The following is a 16,483-nucleotide window of genomic DNA, read 5'->3' on the forward strand; positions in this document are numbered from 1 at the left end:
AATGGCTCTTAGATGATAATAAATTACAAAGATGCTGTATTGCCAGATCTCCGGTCTTCAGAAAACAGCCTTCGAGCACTCCTATGGCACTAATTTTTCTCCTTCCCTGGAAGCAAAAAGCTAATGCAGATCACATTAATAGGCTTTCAATGTTTAGAATTCTATCATTTATCAAACAAACCTGACCACAGAACACTTTTTTTCTATTACAAACCAAACTCTTTGGAAGCCCACCATAAAAGCTTTTTTTAAACTTAATTATTAGCTTAAATTAAAAACCCTTTCTACTGTAGCAGAGCCAGAAATCTTGAAATTGGCCTGTCGAGTTATTGGTAGAAATAGATTCAATATACCAAATGCAACAATCATACCCTTTTTTCCCTCCAAGTTAGCACTAAGCTGTTCTACAGATGCATAAAGCTTGGGAGTGGTGGAAATTATCACTCAAGTTTGATTACTACCTCTAAGCAATACCTGTTAATAATACCAGCTTCTAAGAATCTCAAAGTGTCTGGCAGCAGAAGACAAGAAAAAGTTACAGCTGTCCTCCACCTCTCTGCTTGAAGGCACCAAATGTGTCTTTCTGCAAATGTGTTTTAAATATATTCAACTGTGTTTTTTAAAAATTCCTGAATATTTGTCAATAATTTAGAACCTCAAATGTGATCAAAATTATGTCTTGGAATTAGATACAAGTTCTCTTTCCAAACAGCATTTAACTAAACTGATGGCACTTTATGAATTGCATCTTTTCCCCATCCAGGATGTGTGTTCATTTACCTATGAAATAAGAAATTACAATGCAACAGAAGAAAAATAAAATTGATGTGCTTGTCAGTTGGTGCTTCTCTTCTAAATCACCAGAACAGTGTGTTGTTTCCTGTTAGAACTCAATCCACATTGAAACAACATGCTTTAGTCCACTTTCAAAATGGAACTACAATGCTCTACCTCATGTTCTGCCTGGTACAGTTTCACAGTGATGTTCCTCTGGAATCCCACTCCATCAGCTTCATAAAATACCCCAAGACTGGTAATGACAATGGGGTAAAGTACACGGAAATTCACGCTGACAATTCTGTCTTCAGATAGCACAGAAGGTACATCCTCAGGGAGACTGAATGCTTCAATTTCCTGATTCAAAACTGTATGTAAAAGAAAGGACAAAGGTGATGTGGTTAAGACTTCAGGGTTCTTACACTGAATACAAACAAAGCACTCTGGACACATGCAGAGCATTCCAATTCAATTAATTGTCACAGCTCGCAAATGTACAGGGATAACCAAATGCTGGAGGAGAAGAAAATACAACTGTCTGCATACTGTAGCAAGGAGAAACTCACAGTGACCCAGCAATTTGCAGGCTACCAGCAACTAGCAAGATAATGCCTACATATCCACAGGGAACAGACTAGAAACACAATAAACCCTGCCTGCCTTTTGGCATTATGACTACCCAAAGCCCTGAAGTACCATTTAGTCTTGAGAGATTGGTTAGGCAGCGGATGTTGCCATTCAAAGAGAAAGTAACAGAAGTCGCATTTTAAGGTAAATCATTGGCTTAAGTGCCAAGCAATAGTTAGTTACCTTGCAATTAAAGAACAAAAATTAAATATATTAAAAAAAAAAAAGCTGACAGGAAGAAGTTACTATTTGAGTTAGGAATTTTTATATGGCAGAGTTTATTTTTTTTTTCCTCTGTGGTACATTTCTTAGTTGTTCTCTCTTTAGAGCAGAATCTGAAAAACCTTTCATCCAGAGTTGCTTAGAATTTACTTTGTCATGAGTGAAGTCCACCTGGCACTCAAGACTCTGGTGCCTTGCTACTTTCTTCCTTTCATACTAGACTAGGCCATTTTGGTTCTCCCCTACTTCACCTTACACAGAAATTGAGTAAAAATGGAGATTACATGGGAGCAGCTGTCGCTTGACACAAGGAATACACAAATCCATTAGAAGACAATGGCCTCCCCTTCCCAGGAGTAAACACCTCTCCCTTTCATGCCTGCACAGGGTACTGACATGAAGATAATGCAGCTATGAAGACAGCAAGTTAAAGGAGGCATTGCCTTTCAAAACCAGCTCTGTCAGTTAAGCTCACCAAATGACTCTCAGAAAAGATGATTTGTTTTTAGTTCATATCATAGAATTTTTAAAAGGTAACTTCTATACCTGGGTTACTGATGTTCAGAAGTTTGCAGGAGTAGGGGTCCTCTCTGTCCTCCACTGGCACAGCACAACCATGCGCACCTATTATAAACTTGACAAGGACACTAAAATAATTTGGTTTTATTAGCACCAGTTCTCTTGCCTCCTCCCTCCATCTTCAATATACTCACTTCATCACAACAGCCTGCCTTCCACAGGATTAAGATTTTGAATTCCTTAAAAATCAGCAGTATGTAGAGCAACCATGTGAATCCCCTCATAGGAGCTCAAGTCCAAACCCACATTAGCATTTCATATTGCATCAGGAAGATTGGCAACTAGGAGTGAGATTCAAGACAGCCAGCACACAACAGAAGAAAGACCTAGAGCAACACTGAAGGATCTTGAAGACCTGACTCTCCCTGTCTGGCTTTGTTACTCAATTCAAAATCGTTTAACTATTCTGCACTCAAAAGGTAACCAAAATACATAGTAAGGAAAAAAACACACAGCATCAAAGGAGGAACAAAGACTCCTGGCTACCCATTACAATGTAATGTCTCAGTTTAGGGTTGTAGCAAAACAACAGGTTGCTTTTTCCAGCCCAGATCAACATATCACATTGAGCCACAGTCAGGAGCAGTATGAAGGACAAGAAGATCCTGAGCCTTTCACCTAACAGCTAAATATCCTCCTGGGACTCCGTTTGGGTTATGAAAGGTCACATTTTTAGATGACTGAAGTAGCTGTGCTTCATTCCAAATTGCATGCTGACACCAAATTTGTGAATGGTACATGGTTTCCTGTGTGAGGCCTATCAAGATAATGTTTCCAGGCACGAACTGCAGCAGAACTTTCTCAGCAAAACCAGAGTTGTCTGTAGACTGTCAAGTTTAAGCAAGCAATTAGGAAGGCTTCTGCTGGTAAGTCACACTGCAGCAGTCTGGTGCACCTGCTTCAGTGGGAAATGAACCTAAACTTTACAGCTGAAGCTACCGCAGAAGATTTTTGTGATTCTCTCACCAATGTGATCCTGCCTGCTTCCAAGTATCCTGGATTACTATGCATTTCAAGGTGTGTACTGTACAACGCATACATTGCAACACAGAAAGTGCAAAGTCTTACACACCAGTAATGAATAGTGGCAACCAATTGCAAAAACAAACAGCAGAGAATAGTCAAATAATTCCATTTTATTCCTTGCATAATAACCAGTTATGGCCCAGAACAAGAAGCATTCTTACAAAGCACTATGTAGATTTTTTTTTTAAATAGAGTTGCAAGATGCTCACAAAGCCCAGAAAACCATGAAACTTTCCCAGCAAAAACCCACACAAATCCCACCAAACCCACAAGCAAAACAAAACAAAAAAAAAAACCAACAGAAAACTCAATCAAGATATTTCAGCACCGTAAGTCTTTATAGTTTCCCCTCCGCCCCAGATTACAAACCAGTAGAGATTACCGTTGGCTGAGGGCAGGATGCTGTTTCAGGTGCTTGAACCAAGTGTTCCTTATAACACTGCGCAGCTCATGATTGTGTCGAGCTGACAAAACACCTACAATAATATCATGTTTTGGCTTCCACAGAGGAAAGAAGGCCAGTGGACCTAGAAATATAAAGTGACAGACTTATTATAAACCTGAAATGCAAGAAATCATTACAATGCATACCAAAAGCAAGAGTACTGGGAATCTGGAAACATCAAAAACAAGAAACAGAATTACTATCACATTCTTGGTTCACAGTTAGGGCTCCCAGGCAGCCAGCACCAGAACAAGAGGACACAGTCTCAAGGTGCACCAGGGGAGGTTTAGGCTGGATGTTAGGAAGAAGTTCTTCATAGAAAGAGTGACTGGCCATTGGAATGGGCTGCCCAGGGAGGTGGTGGAGTCACCATCACTGGAGGTGTTTAGGAAGAGACTGGATGGGGTGCTTGGTGCCATGGTTTAGTTGATCAGATGGTGTCGGATGATAGGTTGGACTCGATGATCTCAAAGGTCTTTTCCAACCTGGTTAATTCTATTCTATTCTAACATTTTCAACATGCCAAAACCTTCACCAGCAATCTAGGAAAACTTTACTGCAATGAGCTTATTAAGCAAGTCACCATAGGTGAAAACAAAATGAAGAAACAGTGACTCACAAAGCAGGCTCAGTTTTGACTGACAGCATCTTCCATTCTTCAAATATTTGACTGTCTTATGAGCAAACTACACCCCTGAGAACATGCTCTTGCTGGCCTTCTCACTTTCCTATCAGCCACTGGAAACCTTGTGGACAATGTAAAAGATCCTACTGTTGCCTCTGCTAAACTCTTTTAGACAGTCTGGGCTTTCAGTTTGCCCACTGATAAATCTTCCAGCATGGAGGAGGCTCGTCATGACTGGTATCAGGCCTTGACTACCAGATTTCACCATTATTGTAGGACTGTCAGATTCAGAAATATGTCCATTTCCCTCCTTTTTAAAATTCCTGAACCACCTGACCCTACCATTTCAATACAGTATGTCAAGGTGTTATTGTTTTTAACCTTTTCAAGTTGAACAGCACTCTGCCTTCACCGAGTGTATTACATCCCTACACAAGGGAATGCTCTGGTTTTATTCATAGCTGGATACATTTGCAATCCATGATTTAGCTTGTGCAGTTTTAATTTAGAGATCATGAAAGATGGACTTGATTTCAAGTAAGATTATGACTGGATAGACCCCTGAGAAGCTCTGACAGAGCCTGAAACAGTCAGGCAAGTAGCTGAACTGAAATTGCTTTGTTAAATTTATCAGCCTGGAGTTAGAGAGAGATTTATATTTGGCTTTCCTCTCACCTCACTGGGTTCTGTTTGTGAGGCTGCAGATAAAGAAAACATATAAATGTGAGGGCCCTCTTAACTAGTGCATACAGCACAGACAAGATTTTTTAAATCTAATTTGAACAGACCAAAAATATCACAGTCAGTACTGTATGCCCCCCACTAGAAAGAGTGGAATTATAATCTAAATTCTATCATATTGAATATTCAGTGTGTGGCATGCAGTGGAACAGACTTTGCCTTGCTCTGCACCGAAACAAAATCAAAAGATTTCAATATATCTTTTTTTAGTTTGATTTAGAGGCTATTAATAGTGGGTTGCACCTGACTCCCTAGTTCCAGGGCCAAGTAAAACAGTGCTCTGTAATTGATTCTCAGAACAGTACAAGAGCAGGGAAAGTACAAAGCGATGGTTCCACAGGCAAACTTTTCCTAGTCTACCTCCCACTAAATATTTTAGTTTTAAGCACACACACACTGATTTTCTAGAAAAAGGTTAAGTTCTGCAATTGTTTAAGCAAGTCTATAGTGAAAACAGCTACAAACTTATCAATAACTTAAGATTAACATTAAGAAAAGTTTACACATTTACATCAATTTATGAACAACTTTAAAACCCAAGCAGCAAACCACTAGTTCCATTCCTCAGTTTTTTACTGAAGTCAGCTGTTCTGTCTCTAATAACAGCCATACACTGAACTGGTGGCAAGGTTCAGTAATATGATTTGTTGGATGACAGAGAACAAACCTGCTGCCCTATGTAACATCTGAAGCAATTTGTAAATCAAATACATTGCTCAGTCCTGTGAATGCCATTTTAGTTTTCATTCATCCTTGTAAATACCAACTACCCAGAGGCTCTGTATGTCTTCAGAGGTCATTACATTGCCAAGATCTGCCAGGTCTCCACAACAGCAGTTACATGAGACAGCCACATATTTATAAGACTACAATGTTATGGCAAATTCCCCTGTACTCTCAGAATGCCTTCTCACATATCTCTTTTCTTTCCTTATTCTTTTTCCATCCTTCGATTATACGTTAAACAGCCTCTGCAGCCTTACCCATAAGCCTTCTAATATAAATCTGATAGGAGGACTAACATTTCTGTAGCCTGCACAAGGTATTGTATATACAGATTTTTTTTCAACTTATCACTTTTAATGAGAAGCAGAGCCACTTCATTAAATCAAAATTAAAGAAAAATAAAATGATGAGCAGAAGTCTATGGGGTAACTTGACTCAGAATAGCATAAGTTGGCTTAAACTAATTTAAAAAACTCACCTACAAGTTACTCAAATCACATATACATACTTTTAATTAGTTTATATTTTAAAATTAATTATGCTTTCCCTTACATGGGAACATTAGTGTAACAGATGCTTCAGAATTAATATCCTACTGCTTTTAGAACAGACAGTTCTTTCTTGTTCCAAGCTATCTTCAGGCTTAGTAAGGTAGCATTACAGCAGTCTATATTCAGAAGATAGTCTTCTCTGTCCCGAAGGGTTCTGCTGGTTTACTTTTTAAATGACTGGAAATGTGGGGGGGGAAAAGGAATATCACTTTCACAAAAACTTCATGAATAAGATCTCTGCTTATTAGAAAAGACTTCTACTTCCTATGGAAAAGCAGAAATAACACTTGATAATCAACTTTCAGAAAACGAAATTCATCTCTCTCTCTCTGAACTAGCAGAAGATAAAGTGACAGGCACATGAGGGAAAAAAAGACTAAAGCCATGATTTATTTATAAGGCTAATTCAGGTATGTGTATTTATGTGCCTTGATGCAGAATAATTTAAGAGAAAACACTGCTGACCTCCAAGACAGTTACAGCAATTTACACAAGCAATCAATACTAGCCATCAGAGAGCAAGCTTCTTTATTTTTTGTTCTGGTTTTGTGTATTCTTAGGCCAAAATTTTGAGTGTTGGTATAGGCTTTAAAAAATGCTTGAACTAGTTGTGCAAGATAATTAAGCCTTTAAAGTCTCCAACTATTAAAAGAAAATCCAAACACCAAAAAGCACAACCAAATCACACCCAAAAAAACCCACCAAAAAACACCCCCCCAAACAAAACCACTGCATTTTGTGGTTTGTGAAGGAAAAAAAAGGAGAAAAAAGATGGATACCACATTTCATGATAAACCCTGAAAGTGTTGCTAACCAAAGTGACACAGGAAAGGCAGCTTTTCCAATTTAGAGGTCACACTATAACTAGTTGCCTTGCTTTTGAATTCGTCCTGACTTAAATCTGCATCTTGGCTGCCCCATGCAGCCCAAGACTTCTAAGTGGAGCATAAGGAGCCAAATGCCCACCCTACACTCCTTTAGTTTTAGGAATAAAATTTCTTTCACTTTGCTGTTTTGCTTGAAGCTGTTAAACCACAGTAAAAGCTACAAAAACATGAAAGGAAGCAGCCCTCTGTCAGCTGCTAAAAGCCATTTAATTCTATAAAGCAACTGCAATGAGTACTTCTGTCAGCTCTAAGACTGATGAAGTCCAAGTCTGCCAGTCTCATGGCACACTGTCAATAAGAAGCTCCTAAAGCTTTCTTGGGCTACAGTTATGCAAGGACAGGGTCCCACACAATTCTCAGATGTTTGACCATACAGGTATTTCTATTAGTGCAATTTTTAACTTCAGTACGAGCTGCAGTAAACTTTTACAGGATCTCAGCCACCAGTTTTCATGCAACTTGGAGAACACACTGGTCTTTGGGACTTCCCTTTGTCTGTCAAGCTTGACTGAGAACTACCAACAGATTAAAGTTAGGGACGGATGGAAGAAAGGGTAAACAAGTGTACATATAGAGAGCACACAGGTGTATCCTTAGAAGATTAAGCTAAAGATGCAGAGGTGTGCCTCCTGCTGTGCTGGTCATGGAAGGAAGTTGCCACTGACCGGTGATCCACTGGCCCTAGTCAGATTTCAAACCACCTGAAGCAGCAGTCAACAGCTTTTGAAGTTCTTTACAATCCAAAACTATAAAGATTAGTATGCATCTCTCCTTCCTGTGAGACCAATTCTCAAGCAAAATGTCAAGATATGTTAACTGTTAACTTCAGTAAATATAAGGAGATGCAAAGATTGAGACATCATTTAGCCTGATTGTGTCAACAAATAAGGTAAATACAATCTTGATGCACATATCTCTACTGATGAATCCCCCTACCAACTACTAAATTTCTCAGTCATTTTTCAGTCAAGATTGACTAGTGTGCAATCCCCAAAGTGATTAAGTTCATTAGTTTCATGAAACTAGACTGGACAAAGGAAAGACTTGTCAGTGTCTGCACAGAAAGACACAACAGCCTCAGCTTGTCTGCACTCTCAGATACAAGAGAACCTCTACTCCAGACTGCTAGAATAACTGAGCTCCAGAGAAGGCTGGGGTTTGTATTTTCTTCTACTCACGCAGATACCCCAAACTCCCACATTAAAATCAATGAATGGAACTGAGTATGCCAGCCAGAATTTATTTAGAATATTCTCAAGTAATCCACTTCTTAGGTAAGGCTAAGAGGAAACAATACCCCTCCAATGAACACCCACACACACATATTCCAGGTTGTTAGGTCTGCCTATTCTTGTGACTTTGCAATCATATTCTTGTTTTATAATGCCTTTTTTCTTTGTGCTGCTTTGTGAAAGATCCAAACAAACACAAAGGAAGGAATTAACTGAATATAAAGGTTTGTATTCAGAGTGCTGAAACAGGGAGCAAAAGAACAAATTGAAGAGCAAAAGCAGCTCTTTCCCCCTCCTTAATCTCCTTCACTTAATCTGCTGCAGCTCATCTGCATTACACATTTCTCTATATGCCCCCCCTGCAGTATCTACTTTATACCAGAGTTAAAAATTGCCAAGATGTGCACCCCTGGTTTCTGCAGGAGCACAGTACTCGAGACAAATAAGCCTTTAGACAAGCCTTTAAATAAGCTTTACAGATTCAAAGGGAAATCCTCTGTAGGCAGATTTTTTTTTTTCACATCAAGAGCATTCCCTTAAAAAATGGGATGAGAGGACCCTTATGAGTTACAAAGTGACAGAAGTAATACTAGTGGGATGATAGTGCTCTAAACACCATTAATTGATACAGCACTTGCACATTTCCAGTCACAGAATCACAGAAACATTCAGGTTGGAAAAGATCCTCAGGATCACCAAGTCCAACTGATAACCCTACTCTACAAGGATCACCCTTAAACTGTACTCCCATGTACCACATCCAAACAGCCCTTAAACACATCCAGGGTTGGTGCCCAACCACCTCCATGAGCATCACATTCCAATGTCTGACCACTCTTTCTGTGAAAAAAATGTTTCCTAATGTCCAGTCTAAACCTACCCAATCCCAGCTTGAGGCCGTTTCCTCTTGTTCTATCACTAATTACCTGAGAGAAGAGACCAGCACCAGCCTCTCTACAATGTCTTTTCAGGTAGTTGTAGACAGCAGTGAGGCCTCCCCTCAGCCTCCTCTTTTTCAAAGTAAACAGCCCCAGCTCCTTTAATCTCTCTTCATAAGATTTATTCTTGAGGCCCTTCACCAGCTTCATTGCCCTTCACTCCACTCACTCCAGCACCTCCACATCTCTCTTGTACTGAGTCAAATCTGTGGACAATGGCCAAAGCATCAGAAGTGTAGACACAAAAGGAATAAAACAAATCCTCTTTGCAACAGTGAAACTGATGCCTTCCCCAACTTGGGAGGGGCAGGGGGTGAGAGGTAGCAGGGAAGCACAGCACCTTTATCCTTTGAATAGTAGTTGCCAATCCCCGATGCCATGGGAAAAAAGCCAGCTCCCAGGGAAGGCTACTTGATCCTTTCTGGCTGTTTAATTCAGTGGGCAGTGGTGAAGACCTTCATTCAGCCACACATTGCTCTCGAACTCTGGCAGAACTGGTACACCCTGCCCCCCATTCCAATGGCAAAACACAAAAAATGAAACTCCAGCACTGCTTGTAGTTTGCAGCGTCTCAGTCCACAGAGTAACTGCAAACTCTAAAAAATTTCCAGTTCAGTTAAGAGTCAGTTTTCTTGTGGATTCTTTGTCAATTATTTCATCAAAGGTGAGGGGACTGTTTTTGTTAGGGATGGCCCATGCCTGGCAAACAATGACACAGTAAGATCTCACAGATAAAGCTAGGGAACAACTGACATTTTAAACAGAACTGCACAGCTACTGCCAATGCCAAACCAGACCTGTCGACAGGAGGTTTCAATTTCCAAGGACATCAGCCCACTAGTCTTTACATGCCTAAAAAATGTAACTTAACATTGTGACCAGGCATACTACTCAGTGACAGACAGACTTAAGAGATTTCAGAAAACATATTTTCTTAAGAAAGTCTCATATTTTGGCAGGATTTTTCCTTGCAAAGCACAGCACCACTCAGGGCCTCAGAGGTCATTTCTAGATTTTGTTATTTTCAGCACTAAAATAGCCCAAAGCAGATTAATCTCTCCTCCTTTCTCTCTCACCTGTCACGTACACAGGTCCATGTAAGTTCTGTAGGTTCTGTAGGTTCTGTAAGGCAGGTCACTAAACATCAGCCTAACCAACCCTTGTATACTGTTCTACTAGGCCAGTGCCTGAAGAAGTACATGCTGAACCACAGGACAACAGATGGCATACAAGCAGCTTCTAGAAAATGGTGGTTTTGAATCTGTTGTGTAATTATTCACTACTAAAAGATTGAGTATAACAAACCCAAAAGGGCCAATTCTTAGCTGCCACACACCCCCAGAAATGTAACAGGAATAACGTCTTAGGAGCATTAGCATCAGCAAAGTAGCGCCATGAATGTGTGGGGCTGTCTGACTAGGCACAGAAACTGAACCCCCACAGTGAGTAATTTCCTACTCAATAAGACTTGTGCCATCAATTAAAACCTACAATTAGTAACGAATCCACCTGGAGTGCTAAAAGCAGGTCTGTCTGTTCTTTCTCAAGTTTCTGAGGTCATTTTATAATTAGCATTTATCTAAGATTTTTACAGAAAATAAACTAAAGCTTTCTGCTCACAAACTTCCTTTGGATAGCACTTTTTTGTAACCAACTACAAGGACTTCAGTTAATCCTAAGAATGCATTCCTGCACAAATCTTGCTCAGATGTGTGAATTAACCCCATTAACTGGTGAACAAAATGAAAGCGGGGGATCACTGAAGTCAGGACACTGAAGCAAAATCCAGTGCCTTTGGTCTCAGAACTGAGCATATTTATTTTTTCCCAGTGTCCAGACGACACACCAGCTCACCTGGTGTGTCATCTCTGCCCATCAGGACAGCAGCTGCCCAGGGGCTGTGATGGACAGTGGATGGCAAAGAGGGACAGAGGCTGCTCAGCACCAACCCCTGAAGACACACAGAAGATGCACCCCCCTGGAAAGCCACTTATGCATTGCTGATATGAGCCAGGTGGAGCTATGGTGAATAAACCAGAAACATACTAAAAGCCCTGGGCTATGTTACTGGGGGGGAACATCATTGCAGACATCTCAGTCTGGAAGCAGCAGCCCAGGAAGGTTTCTGCCCCCACATCCCCACTACCAAAGAAGGACCATGGAATGGTAACTATCTCTTGTGCTCCCTCTTTCTCCCTTCTTTCTCTCCCTTTTCTTTCTGTCTCTGTTTTGTTTGCTCCATTTCTTTCTCTTTAATAAATAGTCTCATCTTGATATATGACCTCATTTGTGTCTTAATTTCACTCACAGGAATGTTCAAAAAGAACTGTGTCTCCTTCCCAACTTCCAGACCGAGGCAAGGGCATAAATCAGTTGCAAGTTTAGGCCAGAAATGAGAAAACACTTCTAATCAGGATGACAAGCTGCTGGAGCAAGCCTCTTCCTAAGATTGTTCATTGACTTGGATTCCTAGCAAAAAGCCACCCCAATCCTTCAGTAAATAAGTGATTTTGGCTGCCCAGCTGATATTTAAAGACTGAGATCAAGAGCTGCTTATTAGAAAAAGTAAGCAGAATTGATGTCTACTCCAGTCATGTGTTAGCAAATCAGTGATGTCAAAGTACATAATCACTAAAATGGGTTATTGATGGATTAACAAATTGCCATTCGCATGCATGTGTGTGATGACTAATGAGAGGGGAATTTAACTCCTCAAAAAATAGAACTGCTATTCTTTCTGCCTTTGACCGCCACTGGTAGCTAATTTTGCAACTGTTGAGACAGTACACAACTATTGAGACACACAGACTACAAAGAAATACTAAAGAATACACAAATAGTGTATTTTGATGTCAAAGCTATTGTAACACATTGTCCCACAATCAGGTTTAGCTTTTATTCATACCAGTCATTTCAGGCAGCAATTAAGAGTGACAAACAAGAGAAAAATAATACAAAATCACTCAACAATCAAATTAAACAAGTCTGGCTTTATCAGTATGAAACCCTCTTACACAGTTTCAGATTTCCCATTATTGCAACCTTTTAATAGGGACATTTCTTACTCTTGTGTATGAATTTATTAAAGTTCCCAAAACATTCTGAATACAAAAATATAGCACCAAAGACATTAGAGATAAAAGAGGTCTCTTTCCTCTGCCAAGGTAGCCATACCTACAGCTTGCACATTTCACAGTACTTTAAGAGGTGGACCCTTTCTTAAACTATCAGGCCAACAAAGAGAAGGCACATGTAAAATACTGTCCATTTTCCTGTGGATGATGGAAGTGCTCTGTTTTTGAAAGACGTCAGTTTTACTCATTACTCAACAGGTTACAACTAAATAACCCTTGCACATGAAAAATGCACATGTACTCTTTCAGCATTACAAAAAAGTACTCCTTTTTTAGTCCTAGCTATCCTAACACTATCTAACACAAAGTGGTTTCTCAATAACAAACACAAACTGCAATAATAACTGCTTGAAACACTGTTTTTTTTGATTAAGAAAGCTTCTTCCCTCCATAGCTGAGAAACTTCTGGATTTTCTTTAGTGTTATGCTCCTGCAAGGAACAGGGAGTTGAATTTGATGATCCTTGTAAGCCCCTTCCAACTTGAGATATTCTGTTTGTTAGTGGTAAACACATTTTGTGAGGAAAGGTCATCATGAGATTCCACAATTACCACTTTCAACTCCAAATTAACACACTGAAGTCGCTAAAGCAGCACCGTGAAAGACAAGGAACAAAACCAAGCAGACAAACATCCTTCTGGCTAACAGCTAGAACTCCCGGTTTTCTGTAATTGAAGTGTGACCACTGCCCATTTCGTATGTGATGTTCAGAATACAGACACACAGACAACCACACAATTCTCAAATGCACAAAAACTCAAAACTCAAATGCACTGCCCCTGCTCTTTTCACAAGTGCATTGTTTCAGTGCACGACTGGAAATCAGTAGACGCTGCTTTCCTCACAGCTGTAAGTTCCTACATTCTGCACAGGGAACAGGCACCTGTTGCAAAGTGGGACTTTGCTAGTGAACAGGCTGCTGAATGGCTAAACATAATTCCAAGCGGATCTCAAGTTAAAGGTATCATTTTTTTTCAGAAAAAGGTTTCTTAATGTTCCCAAACAGCACCTATAGGTATCTGGCAAAAGTTTCTGTCCAACAGATGCTTGTCTCTCTACCAAGCATGCAGACTTGCAGACTAAAACTACAACTCATTCTATGAGGAAGCCAACGTAAGCCCTTATGGGTCTGATTTCACTTGTGTTGTTGTATCGTTACCCGATCCTATGACTAGTTCTTGGCACCACAGGAGTTTTAAAGATCGCTAAGGCAAACAGGACACAGTGAAATGGGTAGGAATTCCTTCTTGACGCACCATGGAGAGAACGAGCGGGGCCCTGCGGCGCAGGAGGCGCTCAGAAAGGGGCTGCTGCCCCATGGAAAACTGCAGACTCCTCGATAACCACGTACTGCGACCGCGGGTAGTATTTCCAGCTTACTGGTAGAGCCAGAGCTGCGGAGAGCAGCTCGACATAACGAGTCGTCACCTCCCGGACGCAGGCACTCCGGGTGCTTGTCCCCAGCCGACCGCTCTCCTCTCGTCTCCCCAAGAAGCCCTCCGAGACCGACAACCAAAACCTGCTGGCTAAAGTGCCACCCACAGCCACACAAACGCTGAAGCCGCCGGCACTACCACTGCGTTACACAGCTTGGGGACGACCCCGACCCTTAAAGAGCCATAGCCCACACGCACAGCACCCTTCTCCGCGCGGGCCGCTCCCTCGCCTCCCGGCCCCGTTAAGTACCTTAAGCCACCCGCAGTTCGAGGCACTCCCCTGCCCCCAGCCCCACAAGCACCCTGTCCCGCCAGCCACGCGTCCCCGACCTCTTCTCACCAGGTTCCTGGTGCTGGGGAACACCTGCGCGCCCAGAGTGCCTGTGCCTCGGACAGCCCCTACTGCCCGCCCTTTTTCTCCCTACCTGCTGGGTGTCTCCCGGGGCCGCCAGGGCAACTGAGCAACAGCCAGAAGTGCAGCGCGACCCCAACCGCACAGGGGAACAGCAGCACCAGCCAGTTTCGCATTGGCCGCCGCGGCAGCCAGCTCCTTCTCCGCCGCGCCGGCCTCTCCCAGCAGCGCTGGGCCGACTCGGCCGCCCGCAGCTCCTCCCTGCGCCGCCGCCGCTCGGCCAGACCGGGCTCCGCTGCCCCGCGGCCGCCGGGAGCTGCAGTCCTACCCCAGCCCGAGCGGGCAGCGACGGCGCGGGCGGCGGCAGCGGCGGCCTACAACCCCCACAATGCCGCGGGGCGGCGCGGCCCCAGGAGGCTGAAGAGAGCGGGGCTAGCTCTGCCGCGCGCGATGGGGACTGTTCGGCAGGAAGAATCAAGCGGGCGTCCTCCGCCGGCGGGAAAAGCTGAGGAAGCGCGGCTTTACCTCACGTTTTACATGGCAGGGGAGAGCAGACGTCGGCGGAGAGCTGTCAGGGTCTGTAGCAGCACGTTATCCTACGGGTCGCGCTCCTCCTGGGGAGCCGCAGGGCTTCTAGAAAGGCCCTGTTTGCCCTTAGACCCCAGCCTCTCGCCGGGCTCGCCTGCCGCTGGGCTCGCCGTGCCCGCGGCTCCTGCTCCTCTGCAGCGTGGTCCGGCTGAGGGCTGAAGTGCTGGTATGGTTATTAATATTCAGTAATTGGCAGAACTATTAATATTAATAACTTTGTTAATAAAAAATCCCGCGGAAAAAAATACAGCCTATTTTCTGATTCCAAATACTCTGTTGTGGAAAGGTATCTGAGAAGCAGGAACAATTTAAACATGCCGGCTTTGCCCACAAAGGGCAACTCTAGAACTCGCCCAATAGCACGGCTAGGGCAACAGAACCTTTTAACAGACGTTTATAAAAACCGGTTTTGCTGGGTTACTGCAGATCACTTCAGTACATTCAGTTACTGCCTTTACAATCCCAGGAACATGGGATGGCACATTCAAATTCACGCCGACCAGCGGTGGTGTCTGCACCTGGATGCTGCTGTGCTGGGCAGAGGCTTCTCCGTGAAGGCTGCGTCCCTGGCACAGTGTAGGCAGGTAGATGATGCGGCTGTCCGGGCAGGCTGTCATCTGGCGTATCTTTGGTGCTTGGGCTTTTGAGCAGCTCTCGTCCCCGCAGCTCTGGGCTCGGCAGCTTTTGTAGCTTTGCCTCCCTTGGAAAGGTTCTTTAGCTTCAACCTCCACAGTGGCTCTTGTTGCTTCTTTCAGTAACACAAGGCAAATTACTCGCCCTTTGGGCTAGCATTTATAGACCTCCCACAAAAATTATGCCCAGTGGTAACAAAGATTAAGAGATAGAAACCTGATACTTTAACCTATAGAATCAGGTTTTCTCCAAACATGGCCAGAGGCATGCACACCTGGCCCACTTGGACCCTCGGGCATGTCCAGACAAGCCTGGGCAACAAGGGCAATGTCCTGGAAGACCAGACCTTCCAGCTCCTGCTCCATTGTCTAGTTCAGGGCACATTTGAGGCTTTGTCCCTTCAGGAGAAGTGCGGAGCTGCATGGGGGCACTAGGTGGGGGAAACTTCCTCAGTTAGTCTTTACTTGTGCTGCAATTATCTGCTGAAAATCCCTTATAAAAAGTCATTGTACAGTAACAAAATAGCTTCCCTGAACAATCCTTTACTAATCCAGTAAGGAGGGGAGTGCTTCACTTTGTCAAAGAACTGCAATGGCAGCAAGCAATGTGACTGTAATTCCGGGAGGGATTTTAGACAAAGTGTCTAACTGCAACTAGATCACAGCCAAGAATCGATGGTAGCATTCCTTGCAGAAGTTCCTTTAAAAATCCAAGCTCAGCTGCCCCTTTGAGAAGTTGGGTAGCTATAAACTGACCTGCCAAGAACATCTGCAGCACACCGTGGAGTCCATTTTCTGTTACAGTTCCTGCAAGATTTTTAAATCCAAAGATTTCAACTTCAGCCTTCCAAAGTCAAGATCTATAAAAGATGTGAGCAGTGGTACTTCTCACGTTGCGTATGACCCTGAAAATGTGCATCTATGTATAAACTGTGAGATGATCAGACCAAACTTTAACCTGGTTT

At 42.7% G+C, this 16,483-nt stretch overlaps 1 protein-coding gene across 3 annotated transcripts in view; it reads right to left on the reverse strand.

Annotated features, from left to right (window-relative positions):
• B3GALNT2 (beta-1,3-N-acetylgalactosaminyltransferase 2) overlaps positions 1 to 14,552 on the reverse strand; it is a 29,910-nt gene extending 15,358 nt beyond the window's left edge. For 2 of the 3 annotated variants that reach the window (XM_068154766.1, XM_068154757.1), the window contains exons 1-4: positions 14,372 to 14,551; positions 3,614 to 3,758; positions 2,173 to 2,273; positions 952 to 1,145 (exon numbers count right to left, since the gene is read on the reverse strand). In XM_068154766.1, the coding sequence (XP_068010867.1) occupies positions 952 to 1,145; positions 2,173 to 2,273; positions 3,614 to 3,758; positions 14,372 to 14,474 (543 nt within the window). In that variant the 5' untranslated portion in view covers positions 14,475 to 14,551. Of the gene's footprint in view, positions 1 to 951; positions 1,146 to 2,172; positions 2,274 to 3,613; positions 3,759 to 14,371 lie in introns of all 3 variants that reach the window. The other variant, XM_068154775.1, reaches the window with a different exon arrangement.
• Positions 14,553 to 16,483: the final 1,931 nt, after the last annotated feature.

The sequence above is a fragment of the Melanerpes formicivorus genome, unplaced genomic scaffold, assembly GCF_026170545.1.
Source record: "Melanerpes formicivorus ecotype bairdi unplaced genomic scaffold, bMelFor1.0.p_v2 SCAF_2, whole genome shotgun sequence".
Taxonomy (NCBI): Eukaryota; Metazoa; Chordata; class Aves; order Piciformes; family Picidae; genus Melanerpes; species Melanerpes formicivorus.